We start from the raw sequence: 22,588 nt of genomic DNA, 5'->3' as shown, positions 1-22,588 counted from the left end.
GTACCGTTGGCACTCAGTAGCCGAAGTATCAGAGTGGAAAGATGATGAAGGTTTTCTGTACAGGTTCGTATTTAGCTATGTTTGGTATACTGAGGGTAACAGACGGTGCTTAGGATCATCAGAAGACAATTAATCAAATAATAATTATTGACAGATGAAGGTATAATGAAAATAAGTGTTAGTTGTGCCTCTAGTTTGTCGTTAGCTTCCAGTTTGGAGCCTCATGACAACCTGCTGCCAAACAACCTGCCAAAAATCAAAACACTGTGGCTAATATGGATAAGCTGGTCATCTTGTTTCGAAGCCTGGTCAGTCTTCAAGTTATCTTTGGCTTTTGGTTTATCTTTACCTTTACCGTGGCAGCTGGATTCACAAGATTAAGTGATCACGCGAGAATACATCTTGTCAGGCTTCAAGTTATGCGCTTGTTTCCGAACTATCGGTGTTTCAGACCGATCTTGTGATCTCGAGAATCCAGCTGCCTCGCAAGGTGAGACTGTGACAGATGGTTCATCCAATTACCTGCCAAGTATTTTGCCCTTTTCCAAACAGTTTCCAAGGACGACTTCTCAGATGGTCCTGTGTAACAAACCATCTGGCACGTCAGGTTAAGTTTATCTAGAGAGATGTTTAAAATCTCTCTCTGGTGTTCAGATGGCAGAAAATGGCTCATTTTTATCTGTATCAGCAACACTGAGCTGCTGTCCTCTCTAAAGTCTAGTACATTGACCCCCTCAGTAGAATATGATAAGCAGCAGGGACATCAGGGTGAGTACGGTCGCTTGCTGGGAAAAAAACGCTTTCTGATTTGCTTCGAAACCTGAGTTACTGTCTATGAGATTTTGAAGATGTTACTGATTGGGAATCACTTGTATCTTATATTCTAAGAAAAAGCTATTTATTAAGGGTTTTCCTGCAGTGTCTCAATTTTGGTCACATCTCAGTGAGTCTCTAAGGACTTTTGGATTTCATGCATTTAGCAGCAAGGTGCTGAGTGCAAGCAGCAAAGAGATCAACAACGATGCAGCTCATTTGAGCAGATTTTTTAAATGGTTGTAAATGTATCTTTCTCTGACCATCGTCCCCAATGGCAAGAAATCCTATCTTTTTGTCCATAATGGTGATGCTGTTTCAATCAATATGACTACAGCACTTTTTTAACATAGATGGTCCCACAGAGACAAATGCTTGTAAAATGGACTTGTTTGTGACCAAAAGAAATGTAATTCTCTTAATTGATCAATTGCTAAACTCCCTGAACTATGATTGTCCAACCATAGTTTACTAACCATAACCAGACACGGCAGGCTTTGGATGTCTCCACATAAATGGTTTTTATGAGGCTGTAGTTAGGCAATACTTGATCATTAAAAACCAAGAACACAAGGAAAGTGTAAGGAATGGATTAAACTGTGTTTTTACGTTAGCAGCCATTAGCATGCCAAGCTAACTGGCTTACCACAGACAGTATTAACTTAGGGTTATTTCCAAAGGCAAGGGATTTGCTAAATATACATAGGGGTTACAGGTTAAAATAATACCAGACCTTGACTGGAATATCCATTTTGTGTGAACCAAGATGCTGTTAAGAGTTCAGCAACAGCAGCTAGCTGTCTCAGTCTTTATTTGGTATGGGGAAGTTTACACTTAGTGCCAAAACTTGTGTTGTGTTATGTTATGTTATGTTAGCTAACTCATGGGTTTTTCCTCATCATCAAGTCCTTTTCTCTTGTAAAGTGCCACAAACTGTTTGAAAATACAAACATTAAAATGTAAATCTAACCTCTATGTTGTTTGTCTGAATAATCAGTTGCACATTTTTCTGTACTATAATACTAGGGCTAACTGGCTTTTGTCTGGGTTATGTAAGCTTTAGCCTCAGTTTAGCATTACATCATGTATGTAGCCATCAAGTGCATTAGGTTCTTGTTTTAAAATGAATATTAAAAAGTCAGCTGCAGAGTTTTCAGCTAACTCAGAGTATTAGCTCTTGTCACAGCTGATTAAATCTGCAAGCGAAAGTTGTTATTTCAGCTGACAAAATTTACAGGCGTTAGCTTGAAATGAAAAGCTTACTTTTGTTTACTTCTGTGTAAAATCAGCCACCATTTGTTAAAAAAAAATACTGCATATTTGTAAATCTGCCGCTGTGCAAGAACAGAAAGCTTGACAGGCTTAGTACCAGTAACAGAAGGGCCACAGTTTAGCAAACAGTCGGTTGTTTCAGGAAGGTTAGTAGAGCAAAGAAGAATGTGTTTTATTAATTCAGTCTTTGTGTTTTATGTGTCATTCTTCATTCAGCGAGTCAAGGTGGTGAGTGGAGGAGTTGAATATGGTACCAAGGTCATGGCCAGTGTGGTGCTGATTGAATGTCTCTCCCCTCCTTTCTCCACCAATAAGCCTCTCTGCATCTTTCTTCTCACACAACTCTGCCCCAACACGCACACACACTTTCTGTGCCTCTGCATGAGTCAGAGGACTCATCTCTTTTGTCTGAATGTGTCTTTGAAGGCAGCGTCAGACGCAAGGAGCGGCAAGCTGGAGAGTGAGACAGCCTTGTATCAAACGCCAACAAACTCCTATTTCTAAGACATCTCTGACACTCTTAACTATTTAGTGACGTTTGGTTAATCATGATTCATTACAGTGGTGAGTGGAAGTTCATCGAGTTTGAGCGTACGGGTGTAACAGTGAGCTCTCGCTCGTTTCTTGGGAATTTGCATGAGTAGGCAGCCATGCCAAATATGATGTAACGTAATATTATACGTAGAGAAATCAATAGTCACTTCGATCGGTGTGAGCGGATGATCGGAAGCTTGGATGGCTCATTTTGCTCTGTGAATGCGGCTGAATATCCCTCGTCACCCATTAACTTCATACAAAGCCCTTTAATTTCTGCAGGCTTTTAATATGTTACTGCTTTAACTGCACAACCTGTCATGCCGCTGAAAGCATAGCTCCTAGTGCTCAGTGCCAGCAACAAGCAAGCTGAGAGCTAATATTAGCATGAGCCCCCCCCCACCCCACCCACACCCCGTCGTATCCAGGGAGCTAATATTAGAGCTTCACACGCTGGTTGGATGTTAATTACCTGTGTGATTTGACTCGTAAATGGCCAGCTAAAGGACCCGATGGAGTTTATCCATATGTGTGATCCTCTGTGTGTGTCCTTTTGATTGCACTGAGACCCAGAAGGACAACAAGAGGGGATGAGTCTTCAAGGTTGAGCAGCTGCGGCTTTTTGTTTATTCACGTATGTCAGGAGGTGCTTAGACCTTTTCAAAGTTTTATATTTGGTTCTTCGGTTACAGCTGTCAGGCTATCAGGTCTGTAATTGTATCTTTGAATAAAAGATCACAGAAAAAAAATCTTCTACCTCTCCATCCAGAATTGGACAAGTGAGCAATGCTGTCTTGGATATTAGAGTGAGTAAAAAATGTTGACATTATAGCACCCCTTAAAGGCCAGACAGAATATCTCTTAAATACAACAATATCACCAACTGCTGCACCACATTTAGGTGTAAAACAAGTTTAGTAGAAATATTAAAAAAGGAACATAGTGCTGAAGGATCAGTCTATTACACAATGTATTACCAAAAAAATAGCGGCTTCCTGCTTCTCAAATGTGTGGATTTGCTACTTTTCTCTGTTTTATATGATTAAAAATGACATATCTTTGCATTTTGGACTGTTTGTCAGATAAAACAAGCTATTCGTAGATGTCACCTTGAGCTCTGGAAACTATTTTCTGACATTTTATAGACTAATAAATAAGCAATCGATGAATCCATTTCATCAATTGCTTTCAATCCAGCATTTCTATTCTGTACATAATGTTTGTGACTGTTGCCCTGACAGCATTTTGTTGTCTCTTGTTGTTCTTGTATCTATTGTCACTGCTCTCACTAAATGACAGCTGACATAAAAGTAAAACTGAACATTTAAGTTATTCACTGTTTTTGGGGGCATCTGTATCAGAAAATAGCATCATCTCTGAGGATGAAAACATTGAACTATTGAAGTAATTTGTTTTAATTCTGTCATAAAATAGCAAAACACATAGTACGCTTGTCCCACTACTTAGAAAGCCAAGAAAAAACGAAAAACAGCTTTAATCCACCGTGAACATTTCAAGACAAACAGAGTGAAAAGTATTCCACAGTGAAAGTATTAAATACATCCACTCATCTTATTCCTCTTCTTCTTCTTCTTCTTCTTCATCTTCTTCTTCTTCTTCTTCTTCTTATTATTATTATTATCATAGTATACTCAGAAACCTGTAAATATTCTGGTGGCCATTAAAGCGTTTATACGTCCTGCTGCATTTCACACTTTTGGACAAATGTGTTATGTGTAGGTTGTTATGTTAATAAAAAAAACAAACCAAATACTTAACCCTATTAGCAATATTTAACCATTTGAAGGATTTGAAACCTTCCTGTTAAACAAAATGTACCGTATCATCTTATTTGGTACAATGTAGGAGGGTTTGTTGATGCTGACAGAGCGCACAGTAATAGAGATTACGAGCATAGTCGACTCTTGATTGTGTCATGGTCACGCTTTACATTTTCTTGCAACTAACTAACTAAACACATTCAACACGAATTTCTTGAAAATTGAATGCTCTTAAATACACTTAATTTGCGTTTTATTGTACTCATTGTATCATCCAGGGTCATTTACACAGAGCGTAAAGGAAGAAAATTCATATTTTTATCACTTGCAGAGGAATCAGCCACTACAGTGTCCTAATGGAGTGCAGAGAAGTTCCCCTGTTGATCGAGTTTCTCTAATTCATGTGATTGAAGTGTTATTCTGTAAATCAGGCAGTGCATGGCAGGTGACGAGTGGTAATGGTCTGTTTCTATTGTTACTGCTGGCACAGTAGTGATAGGGCCACCACAACTGGTGCCAAGTTGGACGAGTATCAAAAAAACCGGGCGCTTAACGGTGGCACTGCAGCAGAGGCTAAATTTACAACAACAGTGCAATCTCTTAAGATCCAGTTTTGCCATTATATTTCCCCTTAAATAGCTTTAAGGATGTATAAATCCCTTCAGTCCACTCTGTCTTGACAGTGCACTGCATATTCTTGCACCAGCTCCTCATTAAAGCGAGTTTACACTGAGATAAAGGGGACATATCATGTACTGTAAGTCATGCAAAGATATTCCAGTAGAGCCCCAGAATATAAATATAGACCTGGAAACGTGCGGGATGCTGTATGTCCCCTTTAAGCATTCAAACGCAATATCAATCCATCAAATGGAATTATTCAAGATGAAGATTGTGCAACATTTTATACACTTTCTTACCAACATAATTGGTATCCTTTGAAACTGTGGGATCTCCACTAGAATTTAAACTATTTGAGTCGTTCGATACAGAATAGATCAATTGCGAAATGTGTTCTTTTTGGGATGTAAGTGATCTGACCCTTTCAAATCTCTACCATTGCACTTTCTGGCTGGAAAGAAGAGGGTTGCATTAGATCTGCAGTTATCTTCCTGTAACTCTGCACTCCCATCCCTCTGGCCGACTGCCAGCCCCGACTCTCTCCTTCACATACATGACTCCCTCATCCTGCTTTCCTTATACTTAGTATCTCCCACAGCCAGCCTTTGTGCTTCCTGTCCTCCATCTATCTCTCTATCTCTCCATCTCTCTCTCTCACATGCTCTTTCTCTCACCCATCTTCATCTCTCGTGCTCATCAGCTCTTTCCAGGATCGATAACCGGCCAGCGTCGTCTTACAGACTTCCTCTCATGATGAGGACAAAGACGACAAATCATATCTACTAATAATCCCTGTGGATCATATCCCTCCACCAGCTCCGTCACGTGTATGATGGCTACTGTACGTCCACACTAAGCCAGTTAAATCTGACAGTGTTGTCTGTCATCTGGATGTTTTCAGGAGGATCTCCATCCACACTAAACAACAGGAAAAGAGTTAATACCTACTGTACAGTGTAGGTTTTGATTTATATTAATGCATGTAAGTATTTACAGAGCGACAGTTTCATGTTCTTACCTTTAATTTCACTTTGTTTCATTACTGAATAGGAGAATACTAACAGGCAATTGCTGTGTGTGTGTGTGTTATTGAAACAGAGTATTTACTGAGCATGCTTGTCTTCATGATCAATAATCTCCACCAGCAACAGAAACATGATGGAGAGAAAACAAGCAGACTGAACAATCAAAGTTGTGCCGTAGCCTTGATGCGTAGTTACAATTTCAAGGCACATGTCAGCTACACGTTTATAGGCTCTAAATGGTGCATGGACTGCATTTACATAGTTTTGTCATATAAAAAAAATGTTAAATCCTAAATCCACCTTTACTCTGCTGAGTCTCAGCTGGTCCTTGTGACCCCTGCTGTGTTTCCATTCAGCCAAACTTAAAATTAAATTTACTTGTTCTCTTTTTCAGACAATTGAATAAGCATAAAATAGTGATTTAATCGCTTTATTGTAACCATAGTTACTCTGCACATCACATTTTGGGGTTATTTCAGTTACTTACTTATTTATCTTGCTTATTAAGCTTTACAATTGGGTAAGATATGTATATTTCTGTAGGAATATTCCACAGTGTTATTTTAGACTTTTTTAACTATTATTTTATGTGTATTCATAGGTTTATTTATAGGTGAGTTGTTTGTTCATGTCCCCTTACTAGGTGTAATTTCACATCCAGTCCAGTCACAATTTTAAGATCGTGCCAGTGTCTGACACAATGAATATTAAAACAGGTTAATGACACCATCTGTGCTGTGTGAGCGGTTATATTAACATTTAAAATGAGGGCTCACTGAGGGGGCAGACGGAAAGTTAGCCTCTAAACTTTACTGCAACACAGCCCCCCCCCCTTGATGATGTCATTGTTTTCCAAAAGTACAGTTTTCCTCCAAAACCCGTGGCCGACATTTGCTGATTTTGCACTCTGGAGTTTAATTTTCAGGTGAGAAAAACACCATGAGAGAGAAAGAAAGACTTGTTTCCAAATTTAGCACATATAGTGGATGCAGTCTTTCTCTACTGGCAGTGAAAATCTACTAATCAGCCCGGTGGCAACATTCCTTAATGTTGCAGCAAAGGAGCCGTGTTGTCTTCCTCACCTCACACCTTTATAGACAATAGGACCCCATGGAGCCACCAACAACTGGACAAAGCCCTTTTTTGTGAATGGTGTAGCTGTGGGAACAGTAGCTCTGATGTGTGAAAATGACTGAAAGATAGAGTGTGACAAAAGGAGGCAGTAAAAGTTTACTAATTAGACAGAGAAAGAGGGAATTTTATTGCATTTTAACTGAGGGAACTTTGTCCATGCCTTTATCCACAATGAATAGAAAAGGCTTAATTAGACGGCCAAGAGTGAATGCAAGGGTCAAAACAGAAAGCAGCATTACAAATGTTGCTTTGGCTCCGCTAGGTAAAATAATTGAGATTAATTCACCAGACTGAAAAGAATGGTGAGATTGAGTTTGGTCTCTTTGAAGTGAGGGCAGACATATCAGTCAGGGTCAAGGAGGGAAAGTTGCTAGCTTAGCGTGCCAAGTCTCTCACAAGTTCTCTTTGTTCTGTCAACTTCAATTTTCGACAAGCACGCTCTCTCCAACCGCTACCATAAGGCAACTCCAATCTGTCGCTGTTGGCAGCAGTCTGGAGTTCACCATCCTCGTCTTTTTTTACACAAGAGCTCTGTTGTCTGTGGCATTATTGGCGTGGAAAGTCGTTCTGCATGAACGATAAACACGATGTTGACAATTGGAAAGAACTCAGCTTGGTTTAGTTGAATAACTGCCTAAGTATTTAACTCGACAAAGAGGGAAAGTAGCTCAGGCGCCAATCTAAACACAGGATAACAAAGACATTTCTGTGATAAGAGTTTGGTTCTTGGTAGTGATGTGTTGGAGCACCCTGGGTGTTCTTTATCATGTAAGTCATTGCATGTAGGCTCATGTTTCAGTGAATTGTAGGTTTAACTTGAAAGAGAAAGGCGAAGAACTGACAGACTGAATAAGCTCATTTGAATATGTTGTGCACACAGGAAGTCATCTGTATTATTGCTGCATTAATGTCACAACGGCTCCTAAAATAAATTCAGATCAGATCAGTGTAATTTGATTTTCCATGACTCATTTCAGCCTGTGTATTCTCTCACAATCAGAAACTCGATTTATTTCTGACTGAATCCTGAACCCTGAAATGTTTCATTCAGAATTTAAAACAGCAGGTCTTATCAATGGTGAGTCAGAGAGCAGGGGAGGAAGTGAGGGATAATTTCCTGCTTCCTCTCTCAGCAGGATGAGTTCATCTTCTCTGTGACAGCATGTAACAGCTACACACCTCACTACAATACGGTGAGGTGTAAATCCCAGAGAAAATGTCAGAGACAATATCTGTATCAAGTGAATGCGTTGTGGTCTACGAACAAAAGTCGTCTATGATTAAACAATTCAATTAATAGTTTGTTTTATTAAAAGTCAGAATATTGGGAAAATGCACATCAGTTTCCTTAAAGCCTAACTTCTTCAATATGCTGGACTGGGTTGCATCAGCTGTTCATAAATCCATCACTAGGTTTGTGTGTAAAGTTCCTCCTTAGTACCTTGTATCAATAAATTAGGTTGCACCATTAAAACTTTAAGACTTTAGTAATGTGTAAATCAATTGTTGAGAAACTTCTGTCAACAACTAACTACTTTTTAAAGCTTGAAAATAAATAAATAATGAACAAAGACAATAACGGGGATTGTATATCATAAATGACAAAAAAAACTATTTTAAAAAATGAATAAGATGCTACTGCAGAGGCTATAAATTCAACATAACAAGCAAGTTGTCAGTGAGGTAGTCAGCAGAAATTTTCTATCTAATAAATGATTCACTGTGATGGTCATTAATTAAGGGTTCAGCAACAAAATACATTTTAAAATCCTTCCGTAATGCAGCCTGTGGGAGAACTGAAAACACTCTTCTACCTTAATTTCACCTCTGATTTCCAGCGGCGACTACGCTTCCACTTCCGTCGCTTTAACAGCTCGATGAAGCCAGAAATGATTACAAATTACAAATCTGAAAAGGGCTTTTGAGTCAATCCCACATGCAACGTCCTGCTGCCATAAATGCTCATAAATGTGTATTAATCCGCAGTATTAATATGCAGTATTTACTCCTGTTTGAGTAACATTTGCTACAGTCCCCAGCTCTATGAGGAAATGACAGTTTGTGGCCTATTTTAAAAAAAAATGTTTGTCTTTATTGGAACTGACAGGACAAGGAAATCAGGGAAAGTATTGCAGACGAACACATTGTTGTTTTTTTGGTCTTTTCATAGGATTTGTTGACTATATAAAAAAATTATAGACACCACCTACCACCTTATCCTGTAATATTGGTTTGGTTTCAACAGTGTCAAGAGACAAATGAGAAGAATTTAATCTCATACAATGAAAGAGGAACTGGTAGCACCACTAACTTAGCTTATATGGATCAAAATATATATATGATATTTATATATATGGAATACCCTGTGTGTATCTAGAGACATTTGAGAATACAAAGGATAACAACTCCTCCTTTCTTTCATTCACAGGTATGAGGAATAGGGAGCTGTTGGAGGTGTCCCATGGGCATGTTTGTCCTCTGGCCCTTCAGCCTGTGTGTCTCTGCTCTGCACACGGACGCTCTGGGAGGGAGAAGAAAGACCGTCTAAAAATAAAGTGACACGCACCACCAGCAGATAAACAACAACTGAACCAACAAATAGAAGAAGAAGAGGACAAAGACAAACATATCCTTGTTTGTGTCTCTTTCACCCTGCCTGACTCCCTCTCTATGCCCCATTTCTGTTTCTCTGTCCTCATTACGTGCTGAGCGGAGGTCATGTCCCAGTCTGGAAAAGTCCTTCATCTGTATGTGGAAGTGAGGCCTGCCCCAGATCAGAGTGGAGGGAAAGGGGAATTTGGAGAAAATAAAGAAGGGGTTGCTCAAGGGCGTTCAGTTCGGGATAGTCCTGCGAAGCTCCTGTCTCAGATAGCGAGCAAGACCGTCCCGAAAACCTCCACAGCTCACCATCTGGTTAAGGACGGCACACACAGCCAGTCTCCGTCTCCGAGCACTGTTAGGTTTCAGCGCCAGCAAGCCAGCGGCTCCCTGTCTCCTTCAATCACCAAGCGCTGGAGTTCACCCTGTGATGGAGCCATCCGCTCTCCACCAACGCCATCTTCTGGAAAGATCGCTGTCCCTCACACACCTCCCAACTGCCAGAGGTTTAACAAGGAGGAAGTCAGCGATGGGAAGAGGTCTGTGGTTACGTTCAGTTACATTGAGAAGTCTAATGTGAAGACCTTGGACAGTCCACGCAACTCAATATGTGAGAGAGCGACCAGGGAGGAAAGATCCACCCCCTCACACTATCGCAAAAGGCTCACCGACCCAGTTTGGTATGGGAGTCCCAATTCTTCTTGCTGCTCCAGTCCCAAGCTGACTTTCCGATCTCCAGGATCTCCAGGAAGTCACCAGCAGACGTTCTCCCCTGGCCTTCGCCAACCAGCCTTGGACCTCATCGGCAGGGCAGCTACCCAAAGGGCTGTGGAGGAGTTTGGCTCCCCTTTACTGAGGATTAAACTAGCCCATGCACTTGAGCACACCTCATCCTTGCGCTACAACCAACAGCCACGCTGTCAGTCCTGGGCCGGGTCTCCTGTTCAGCGTCAGAACATCTTCGTAAACCCCAAAGATAGGAGCCAGGCTATTTGTGGGCTGCCTCGGAGCCCAGCGTCAGACCAGCTATCGTCCCAGTCCAGGCAATCTCCGCACTCGAGGCCTGGGTCCTGTGTCAAGTCCCAGAGCCCTCTTCACTGGTCAGGAGAGGACAGAGCTGTGGCAGGCAGTCCAGCCACCAAAAGACATGTTCACAGGGCCTGTAACAGGAGCGCTTCACCGCAGGGAGCAATCCTCCAACTTGGCAATAATGTCGTTGAGGGCTTGAACCAGTTAAGTGACAGTAAATCTTCCTCTCCAGCTCACAGCCCTGAAGTTGCCCGCAGGCTTGCAGAGGAAGCTACCAAAGTATCTTCTATTTTCACAGAGGCAAGGAGGTCCTCATTGCACAATGCTTTAGATGAGCTTGCAAGCAGCTCAAACTATGGAGAATCTCACAATTCAGCTCCAAATGCACAACATTATAAGCAAGCGCTTAAGATGAACATCCCTTTAAACGACCAGCACACGTCAGTAGCTGACAGTACAGACTCGCACCAGCCTGAAAACTCCCTCTTGCAGTCACATTCACATGAATCAAACTCCCATGCTAATTATGACACACACACGGAGGACTACATTCAGAGATCCCAGCATCAGAGCTCAGCGCTACCAGCGGCTCAGAGTTCTCCCGCCCTTCCTTCACGTGTCCTCCGTCCCTCTCATCCTCCCACCGAGCTCAGCTCTCCCATGAGGGACCCCAGGCTATTCCAAGCTGAGCTCCGAGCACCAGAAACCCCCACCCTGCATCGCCGTCAGCCTCCGCAGTACACCGGAGACTCCTGGTCCCCCAGCCTAGACAGGAGAGGAGAACTGAGCTCCTTTGAGAGAGGGGACTGCACAGAGCTTGCTCGCAGGCTCTTTATCAATCAAAGTGTTGAGGAGGCACCGGTCAGTTGGACATCTAGGCAGCAGTGGGGGCATTACGTGGCGAACAGCCCGAGGCCAAACAGTGACCCTGGATTGGGGTCCAGTGGTAACCAAGCTCCTGATCATCCGTCCAGCCAGCGCCGCCGGCCGCTCAGCCCCACAGCTCAGCAGAAACGGGCTGAGCAAAGAAGGAGAGAGATCCTGCTTCTGGGACCAGTGGTGTTGGACTCTCCTGAGGAGGATGAGGGCTGTGATGAGGAAGGAGGGGGCAATGAGGTGGAGGTATATGGGGCAGGGCAGCAGCCACGCCTGCAGAGAGTGGAAGATCCTCCCGAGGTGGAGCAGAACGGCGCAATGGGAGGGCCGTCCTCGCGGAGCTCCAGTGGGGTGACGGGCAGCTTGGGGGACAGGGACTGTGTGTCCCCAGAGTCCAGTCAGTCCAGCCACCAGAGCAATGAGACTGGGGCCGCCACCTCAGGAATACAGGTGTGTACTGGGTGGACTTTGGAAATGACAAAGCTACAAATTACATTGTTGGTTTTGTACTGAAAAATATGTAATTTCATATAATATAGAGACTTAAGAGTTAAACAAATAGGAAATAGGAAATACGCTTACGCACTTCCTTGCCCAGAATTAGAAAAAACTGACACCTCTTTCATGTCTGTGTAATAAGTATGGAGCTGGAGCCAGGAGGCAGTTAGCCTAGCTTAACATAAAGACTGGAGGTGGATGGAAACTGCTAGCTTAGCTCTCTGCTAAGCTCAAAAATCTATCCACCAACACCTCTAAAGCTTACTGATTAACACGATGTATCTTGTTTGTTTAATCTCTACACAAACAGGCAGGTTACGTGCTGAAACTTTATTCAACAACCCACATTAGCTTTCCTACTAAAGTCTACTTCTTATCTAACTTACAAACATGAACACACGTCTTGTCTTGCACCTTAGCTTATTGAACGAGCCACCAAACAAACATTCACCAGGGAAAAGTGCACCGCTTACGTCAGTTAGCAGGCTAGACAGCTAATTAGCTGCTCAGCTGCAGCACATTAAACAGATGTAATCATACCTGCAAATGTCACTTTGGTCCATTTAGAGGCTGGTGTGATCATTGCTCTGCAGTACCACTGCTAACAACACACTGTCTGCTCATGACTTGTAGCTACAGCGCAAGTTTGTTTACATTGTTTCTCGTTGCCTTGCCAGAGAAAAAGAGGGCATTGCTGATATTTCCCCTAAATCCTTTTTTCCTCCTTATAACAATAAAAAAAATAATGTGAAAAAAGTGAAAAAAAACACTGACAATACATATATATATTTAACTGCAAAAGGGATGAACAAATGTGATTTCAGTTGGGCTTTAAAGCATGTAACTCTCTTCCTAAAACTACAAATTGTTGTTTTTACATAACTTTGAGTTGGATGAACCAAATGAGATACAATGTGTTAATTAGTAAGCTTTAGAGGTGTTAAAAGATTGATTTTTGAACTGTGGAGAGAGCCAGATAGGCTAGATGTTTCCACCGGCCACCAGTGTTTATGATAAGCTAAGCTAATCACCTCCTGGCTCCTGCTCCATACTTAACACACAGACAACAGCCTGATATGGATCTTCTCATCTAATCATTTAATGCTGCACTGCAGAACTGGCCTTGAGTTTGTCTGTGTGTGTGTGTGTGTGTGTGTGTGTGTGTGTGTCTTTCAGACGGACAGTGCCTGTGCACTGCCTGTGCCCTCGCTTCACTGTCAGAGGATCGCACGTGCCAAGTGGGAGTTTTTGTTCGGGACCCCCGCTGAGGAGGCTGCTAGCAGGGGAGAGAAAAGTCAGAGCATGTCCTCTACTATTTCATCCAGTAAACTGCAGATCAGCTTCCTTGTTATTCCAGTGTTGAACTAAAGGGGTTTTTTATTCATTTGCCTTCATTCTTCATAAGGGAATCATTTAGGTGGGATCTAAAGGAGATAGAGAAGCCAGCGGAGTAACACTGCTGCGGGCCAGTATCACTGTATTTTATTTAGGGCAGCTTCAGATGTAATATCTCATTCTGTGCCTTTAATAATGGGAATCATTTGAAAAAAAAATCTATGTTAGTGATATCTGAGTTTTGGTACTAATGCCAAAACTTTTTAATTTCCCAAAAGAAGCCAGACTTCTCCAATTTAAATGTGTAAACACAAGCAGCCATGCAAGAACTTTGCCTACTTTAAATGCAGCCTCAAATTGGAAAAAATATTATTTAAACCCCTAGTAATAATTTTTTGGGGTGACTTGGGGGCAGCACAACAAGCTGTGAACACAACATTGACATATTATCACTACATTATGTTTATATGGCAAACACGTAAACTGCTAAATGCTCCACTATGCTCAACAGCCATCGTTGCCATAATCACTTGATCCACTGTTGATATAAAAATATTGATTGGTGCAGCCTTAAGTCTAAAATCAAACACATAGCACAACTTTTCTTCGATAAATCATGCTTTCAGTTATCTTGCCTCCATCAGTAGTTGTTTCTAGTTTCTTTATACTGTATATAGTCGTTTTCATGTGACATCACCAGAAATACAAAGGTACTCAAAACATTACAATCATCTTTGTTAAATCCATAAATAAAGGAATGGAGAAGAGTTGACCTCGCTGTGTGAGCGTTCTCAAAGTTAGAATAATTTAAGATTTCTGTCAGTAAATATAAGATCAAGAATGAGTAAGTATCAGTGTTACGGACACATTTAGGTCAGTAAGAAATAAATATTGAGGTTCAATACTCTGTCTTAGCTCTTAATTGTATTTTATGATACAGAACCATCTATTAGGAGAATCAAATGATCTAAATATGTTTATGTTTTGCAGTTGGAACATATAATATCAAATAGCATATTAGAAATCAAAAAGGTTATTTAACTTTCTCTACCTGCAGATTCTCTGGAAACCTCCACAGCTCCTCCCAGTGGCAACTCTAGTGAGTCTCCCACCCCAACTCCCCCTTGCTCCCTTCCTCTGCTTTCTGCCAATCACGAGGTGCAACATGTGGAGGTAGAATTGGTGACCCCTCCCCCCACCATTATTGGGACATCACCCAAAACTGGCATCATCCGCCGGACGCTGAAGTATTCAGAAACCGACCTGGACGCCGTCCCGCTGCGCTGCTACAGGGAGACAGACATAGACGAGGTGCTGCTGGCTGAGCAGGATGACGCCGACTCTGCATTTGGGAGTAACCGCAGTGTGCAGGGAAACTCAGGGACAGGCAGCAGCCCGCTGGGAGGTTTGGCGTATGGGAGGACAGATGGGGAGGAGGAGAGGAGAAGACGGGGAAGAAGGGGGGAGGAGGAGGAAGAAGAAGATGAGGAGGAAGAGGAAGAAATCGTGAGCTGGGCCAGTGTGAGGATGCAAGGAGACAACAGGAAGCAGAAGTATGCGGCGCAGGAGGAGCTCGGACACCGTCTGAAGAGGTGAACACACATGTTGAAAACACACACAACCACAGTCATAAACAAGCTTGTAAACGCACACAAGTTCACAGACATTCTGGTGACGCAGAATTTTCCCCTGACCTACATATTTTAACTTAATTTGGATCTCACCCGTAACCTACTTTTACAGTAGATCGTAAACAGGTTCGGTGACATTTTTGCATTAATTAGACACAGCCCTCTAACAGTTCAGCATGCTGGGAAAGCCGGTCTTTTATAGTTTCAGTTTCTTTCTCTCAAACACTTGCTCGGTTAACGTACATTTAAGCTTTTCTTTACAAACACAGCTGTGTTGTTGCAGTGTACTGAAACTTCCCTCTCTGTCCAGACCAATGGAAACTTTTTTCGACAACCACCATCCAGCCCTGAAATCCCCCATCTTGGTCTCTGGCCCTCGCTGCGCTGCGGAGGACACCTTCAGCCGCCACTTTGAGAGCATAATGGAGTCCCACCGAGCCAAAGGGACATCATACAACAGCCTGGACAGCGAGGAGATACTAACCTCGAGCACGCAAACTGTCTTGACATTTGACCTCCCCACATTAACTCCTGCCATCCACGGGCCGGTCTGCCAGAGCGCCAGGCAGATCGTCCAGCTCAGCTTCGCCCCGCTGGCACACGATGAGAGGCCCAGTCTCTCTGATTCTATCTTTACCGTGACAGGGGATTCGGACGCCACCAGAGCCCCCTCCAGCGAGAGGCTGAGCAGCGGTTCTGACGACACGCCACCCAGAGGACGAGACTGCACACACTTGGGGAGCAGCTGGTACAGCAACCCGTCTTTCTCATTGCCAAGGTGAGTTAGGGTATCGAGCAGTCACGGTGGGAAATTCACATGTAACTGTGTAAAAGTAACCAAACTTCTGAAAGGTACAAAAACCTGCATTAATTGATTTTTTGGCTACTTGGGGACAGTGCCACCAACCATAAACACAACATTGACATATTTATAACTTATAAAGCTGTTATGGCAAACATGTTAGGAAATAGTTGCCTATTTGCACATCCAGCAGACACAGAGCAACAGTAATATTCATTGAAAGTCATGTTTTTGGCCACCTGTAAAATATAAGTTAAATATTCTCTCCTTATAGATCTGTTTTAGTCTCCACTGACTCCTGAGACACATGTGTGTCTCTTTAGCTTCTAAATGCTCCTCTATGTTCACCAGCTAGTGGCTAACTTTATCTGTCTGCCGTTTTGGTGCTGAACAGGTTGTGTACAGTCGGTTTATCAGAGCTTTTTTTGCTGAAAACGGATGCCTGCTATGTGCCTGCTTTCACTTGTAGTCGTTCGATCCATTAATAATATCAAAATATTGATTAGAGCAGCTTTAAATTCAGCATCATGATAAGATCGCTTGCCATACATTATCAATATGATGGTATTGTGATACTTTGTGTTGTATTACAGATATTTAAACACTGAACTGTTCTGCTTTAAGTTGCAAGGTGTGTAAACTCAGTTGTTGATAAAACTCAAAGTCAAATTGAAAGCTTTAGATAATTCTTAACGCACTGATTGCAGTATTTTATTCCCGGTCTGTAAATTTTAAAAAAGGAGGAAAATATATGAGCAGAATCACTTGTTTGTTCATTTAGATCCCCATTAGCTACTGTATTGTAGCTGCTGCTGCAGTAGCTGCTCTTCTGTGGTCCATATAAATATGTTTACAACCCTTCAAAGACAAAAAAAAGTGCACATACATAAAATCCATAATCACATTAAGACCCAATAATGCATAACACTGCACTAACAGCATGATGACTCTAATCCTATCAAGTATATCACATCTTGAAAAACAAAACAATCATAAATTAAGCTACAATAGTTCTTGTGTAAAATACAATCTCAACTTTTTGTAAAAAAATATAGTTTATTACTGTCTGAAGTTGTGTTGAAATACAGTTTAACAGGTTCTGTTTTTCATGGTTTTGGCAAGGCCCCTTAATTAAAGTAGATTTTAATGCTACAGGCGCAGCATACAAATGATATTTTAGACAATATTGTGCTTTCAACTTTATGGCAACCATTTGGTGAAGACTCTTTCCTGTTTCGACATGTCAGTGCCTCCGTGCACAAAGCCAGCTCCATAAAGAAATGGTTTTCTCAGTCTGGTGTGGAAGAACTCATCCGCACCCTGACCTCAACCCCGTCCAACACCTTTGGGATGAACTGAGAGCCAGGCCTTATTACCCAACATCAGTGCTGGACCTCACTAATGCTCTTGTGGCTGAGTGGGAGCAAATCTCTGCAGCCAGCGTCCAAAATCTGGTGGAAAGCCTGAAACCGGAAAAGTGGAGGCTTTTAAAGCGGCAGATTAATTCCTCTGAGTGTTGGAATTACATCATCATATATCACATCATTATACTGAATATTACAAGGCTCTCGGATAGACTCAAAATTAAATTGGTCTAATATTAAACAGATTCCTTTAAATAAACTGCTCAGAAACTTCATAAGCAGTTACAAGTTGCAGACGCTAATTGAGTATTAATGCAGTTTTGAATTCCTCCCCTCCGAGGTCAGAACCCTGTTAATGGACTGTTGTCAGCCTCCAGCCTCCCAGTCCAGATGAATGAGTGTCTCCGTCTGTGTCATTCTCCTTGTGCAGAGCGGTGCTGCAGTGCTATTCTGGAGCCGAGTAGTTTAGAGTGAAGGTCGCTCGAAGGCTGCCTGTGGTCCCTCTGCTGTCTGCCGTCTGAGTCTGAGTCCATCTGTGCACATTCCAGTGTCTATACGTGTTTGAGTGTGTGCATGTTTGCATTTGTTGGTGGGTTTTTTTTGGTGGGTGTGTATGTGAAGTGCATGCTTTGTGTGTGTGTGTGTTTGTGTGAGGTAAGCATGTTAGACAGAGGCAGATGGCTGCTGCAGCAAAGAGGGACTCACCTTAACTGTCAGAGTCCCACCTGCAATTCAGGAGACTTAATCTCAAATTCAAAATCTTTTGTCCTTGTGTTTTATGCGGTATTCATGCACTATAAAACAGCACCACAATAGCTGTTTCAATCCGGTTTGCACCCTGCAAGATGCTCTATATGAAAGATTCATACGGCAAAGCAGAAATGTGGGACAAGTGTCAGTCAGTCTGTTTATCGCTGCTGCTCAGCTGTGGTGGGAAATGTCTGCTACAGTGCTCACGTGTGACGTGTGACGGTGAGGTAGACCGGCTTTGTGAATGTCACCCTAATTTAGTGTGACAGCACTGCAGAGGTAGACTGACTGCATTGGGTCACCTTGTTGCTCAGACCACTAGATGGCAGAAGAGGACAGTGATAAGTCCTTTTTGAGAAGAGACTTTAATGCAGGTATTTGTGTGTGTCTGTGTGTACTTGTATTACTCACGTTGTGGGGACATAAATCTGTTTACACAATCACACTGCAGGAACTCGCCTCCCCTTTGGGGACTATAAACAAGTCCCCATGCTGCCATATTGTATTTCATTACTTTATTTAGTGTTAAGGTTATTAGAGTTTCCAGGAAATGACTGCAAATCAATGCAAGTCAATGTAATGTCCCCTGAAGTGATGGAAACGTGTATGTGTGTGTCTCAAATTTCAGTTGCTTAATGTAAAAATCCTCATGAATGGTTAAAAACACAGCAGCTTTATTTTGCTCTCATTATTTTTACATACTGTTCATATTCTGACTCTTCACATCTTCTCATTATTCCCACATAATTAGTTTCTATACCAAACTTCTGAACCACAAATCTGTTTTTCATTCATAAATATATCATCGGTCATTAATAAGTGAGTGATTGATCCTTAATGAAGCTTTCAGAGAGCAGAGAGTGTATTTTTAAGGTTTTACAGTATTTATATATGGAGAAAAAACATTCACAGTCACACTATATTATGGTCCTATTTTACCAAAACCAGGAGAACACAACAGCCAACACAATGAATTATTATTATACTGAATGTGAAGAATGCAACAACATTTTTTTTCCTGGAACACCTGCTATGTACAAAAATGTGTATCAGCTGCACACAAATAATATATTGGTTATAATAATTATAATAATAAAACAGTTGAAATATTCCTATTTTTCTATATTCGAGGTCACTTTAGGAAAAGTCATGAAATTTCAGGCTAAAAGAAAGATGTTTAGGGTGTTTTTACTGCTCTGAAATGTAAATATGGGTCAAAATTAAATGTGAACAGAATGTAAGACTTAAAGGACGGGTGATATGGACAGTCAGGTGTCCATATGAACACTGAAAGAGGTTTTCCTGGCTGTAATCATTCCTCCTTCCCTATAAAACTCTTATGAGAACCACATCACGCTAGAGAGGTAAAGGTGAATGTTTGCTTAGCACTGTTCTTATCAGTCTTTCATGTCCAGCCCAACTCTGGCAGCCCTGCAGCGGTGGAATCCAGGAACGAGACAAATATTTCTGAAGGCTTGCCCATACTTTGATAAAAGTTGGAATTTCACTCCCCTGCCCCCCTCCTCCTCCTCCTCCTCCTCCACCTCCTCCTTCGCTCACATCACCCTTTTCAGATGTTCTGTACCATTACACAGTGGCTCTTTGTGTTGAGCTACCCAGCAGACTGAGAGGGGCTTCAATTATGCAGGGATACCGTTGAAGCAGCGGCTGACACTGGGAATTCTCTCAGGACCTCTCGGCATTGTGCTGCCTCTTGATGAGACAATGCGAACAGGTGGCGCAGCCTGAGCTACAGTGCCGGCTTAATCTTACGATTATGAACTCTCCTGCAGGCCCTGATGAAGTGTATGCTGTAAACAGATGCCACAATGGCCTCAGACGTTTATAAAAGCCCAACTATTCTTTTCTGTGGGCAGTTATGGTTGTTTAGAGGCACACACACACACACACACAAACGCTGGATCTCCCTGCGAGTTTAAACCTGACACCTCACATCATTGTTTTCTCTGTAGGTGTGCTAAAAGCTCACACCAAAAACAAGGCAGGCTGGAATTTGGAAAGGATGGACATACTGACTGTGTAATTGGAGATGCAGTGAAAGAGAAAGGGGGAGGAATGAATGGAGAGGAGGAGGAGGGGGGGGGGGGGGGGATTTCTAGGCGATAGACAAGCCAAGTTTCATGCCATGCTTCGAATCCAAGGTCAGCAGGGGACAGTGAGAGTTTACACAGTGGAACAGGGAGGGAGAAAGAGAGGAGGGAGGAGTGGAAAGAGGGAACAGAAACAACAGCAAACAGACTCAGAGGGGAAAAAGATAGAGACAAGAGGCATTGCAGGACAAACAGCTCTTTTACTTTTGGGGGAAGGAGGCTCGCTGTGAAGATCAGATGACAGCAAACACAGAGGGAGAGTGAGAAAGTGGAGAGAAGGGGGGAGAGAAAAAAAGAAGGGGGTGACCCATGAAGTCTCAGAAAGACTCAAAACCAAGCAGAGGAATGTCAGAGACGGCGGGCCTCTTGGGAGCGACTACAGGTGTACAGCCGCGTTAGCTGGCGCTCTCAGACCCCAGGAAAAAGGGCAGACGGGTGGACTGGACGGTGATGCGGTCAGGTCACGAGCACAGGAGGAGAGGAGGGGTCAGTCGGGCGAGCAGTCTGAGGAGAGGTGCTGGGCAGGGGGCGGCAATGAGGACAACTTCTGTCTTCTGCTGTCATGCTTCACCTGTAGTCGGAGAGGAGAGGTATTTGACCATTAGGCGGTCTTGCCACAGGTAGGATCTCCACCCGGGAACCCGTCTCACCTGTTTGTCATGTATCTCAGAGAGTTTGAATGTCGTGTTTGGCCAGAGGGAAGATTCAAATGCTCTTGTAGGCATCTGAAGCTGTGCTGTGCTTTGTGTCAGCCGGTTCATTTTGATTTCACAATGTTCAGGAATGAAGGGGCTGCAGTTTGGCCGAGTAGATTTTATTTGGGAAACTATGTGATTAATATTCCTGGAAAGTAACCCAAGTACTGTACTTGAGTACAATTTTGAGATACTTGTACTTTACTTGAGTATTTCTATTTTTTGCAACTTTTTACTTCTACTCCACTACATTTATTTGAAAGCTTGATACTTTTCAGGTGAAGATTTGACACAACGGATAATATAACAAGCTTTTTAAAATACAACACACTGTTAAAGATTAACCAGTGGTTCACAACTGTTCTGGCTTGTGACCTCTTACAAAAATGCATGCAGTCTAGCTGGTATGCCTTGTTACATTTCAGATGTCAATGAGTTAACAGTTAATAGCTCCACCAAATAGTGAATCCACTCTGAACCTCTCACATGGTTTCATTTAAATAACCATTCAATGCCGAAAGAGGTAAAATTATCCAATATGCAAAGCAAAAATGCAAAGTCCAAAAACTGAAAACAGATTTGTGTATCAGAACTTTGTTTTTTCTTCTTTCCTCTCACATTAATCATCTCACGACCCCTCAGATTCATCTGCTGACCCTTTGGAGGGGCCCAACCCCTAGGTTGCGAACCACTGGACTAAACTAGCTAACTGTATATAAAGTAGTTGAAACTAGCTCCACCTCCAGCAGCTACAACAGTAACATGCTGCTCTAACACTGATGCTTCAGTATTAATAATCTAATGATGTCATATATAATAATATATCAGTCAGAGGCACCAAACCACTACTTTTACTGCAATACTTTAACTACATCAAGCTCATAATACTTATGTACTTTTACTGCAATACTTTAACTACATCAAGCTCATAATACTTATGTATTTTTAGTAGGAATTTTCATGCAGGACTTTGACATGTAATTAAGTAATTTTATATACCTTTATTGGCACTTTTACCTGAGTAAAGGATCTGAATACCCTGTTTTAAAACTGCAAAGACTTACACTTAAATTTTATGTTTGCTCTGCTCTCGTCTTCATTTTTCTTCTGTGTACTCTGTGAAAGCAAAGTTGACCCTTGAACCCTTGTCGCTTTCTTTACCAGTCAGCTTGTATTATTAATTACTGTTTGCTCTGGTGTGATTTCACCTGACACGTATGCTGAATATAGATGTGTAAGTGTGAGAAGCAAAGTCCTGTGCTGTGGGTTTACTTGGTTTGTTCCTCATGCTGAGAAACCCAATTGCTCGTTCAGGAAGTGTTCTTGCTTCTTGGAATACAACTCTCAGCTGTCGGGCTGTCATTGTTTTCGTTGGCCAGTTGGCAAGACCAGAACGGTCACACAGCTCTGGACGGCAGCGACAACTTTTGAGCATCACGTCGAATCCTAAGTGAATGAACTCGGAGACCTTGTTTCTGTCATTCATATTCCAGCAGAAACCAGAAAAGTAGCTCACTTCTGGCTCAGTGTGACATAACATGCTTAAATTATTATCACAGAATAATTCAGATGTAATAAGTTTTGCACTTCTGAACTGGTTAATGCTTTGAAGGGGCTTAATTAGGAAGTGATAACGAGAGAGCGAGGAAGCCTGCAAGGAAGCCTGCAAAAGGGGAGATTTTGAATCTAGTTATTAAAGTATATAATCATGCCAAATGT

At 42.2% G+C, this 22,588-nt stretch overlaps 1 protein-coding gene across 2 annotated transcripts in view; it reads left to right on the top strand.

The window, feature by feature from the left end:
- The window catches only part of LOC137171587 (PH and SEC7 domain-containing protein 1-like), a 77,654-nt gene that overhangs the window by 2,691 nt on the left and 52,375 nt on the right, over window positions 1-22,588 (top strand). Inside the window, exons 2-5 of one of the 2 annotated variants that reach the window (XM_067575599.1) lie at window positions 9,609-12,133; window positions 13,358-13,475; window positions 14,574-15,108; window positions 15,458-15,925. In XM_067575599.1, the coding sequence (XP_067431700.1) occupies window positions 9,899-12,133; window positions 13,358-13,475; window positions 14,574-15,108; window positions 15,458-15,925 (3,356 nt within the window). In that variant the 5' untranslated portion in view covers window positions 9,609-9,898. Of the gene's footprint in view, window positions 1-9,608; window positions 12,134-13,357; window positions 13,476-14,573; window positions 15,109-15,457; window positions 15,926-19,352; window positions 20,795-22,588 lie in introns of those variants that run through there. The other variant, XM_067575600.1, reaches the window with a different exon arrangement.

This window comes from Thunnus thynnus, chromosome 20 (genome assembly GCF_963924715.1).
Source record: "Thunnus thynnus chromosome 20, fThuThy2.1, whole genome shotgun sequence".
NCBI lineage: Eukaryota > Metazoa > Chordata > Actinopteri > Scombriformes > Scombridae > Thunnus > Thunnus thynnus.
The sequence above is the reverse complement of the archived record's forward strand: the minus strand, read 5'-3'. Positions and strand labels throughout refer to the sequence as shown.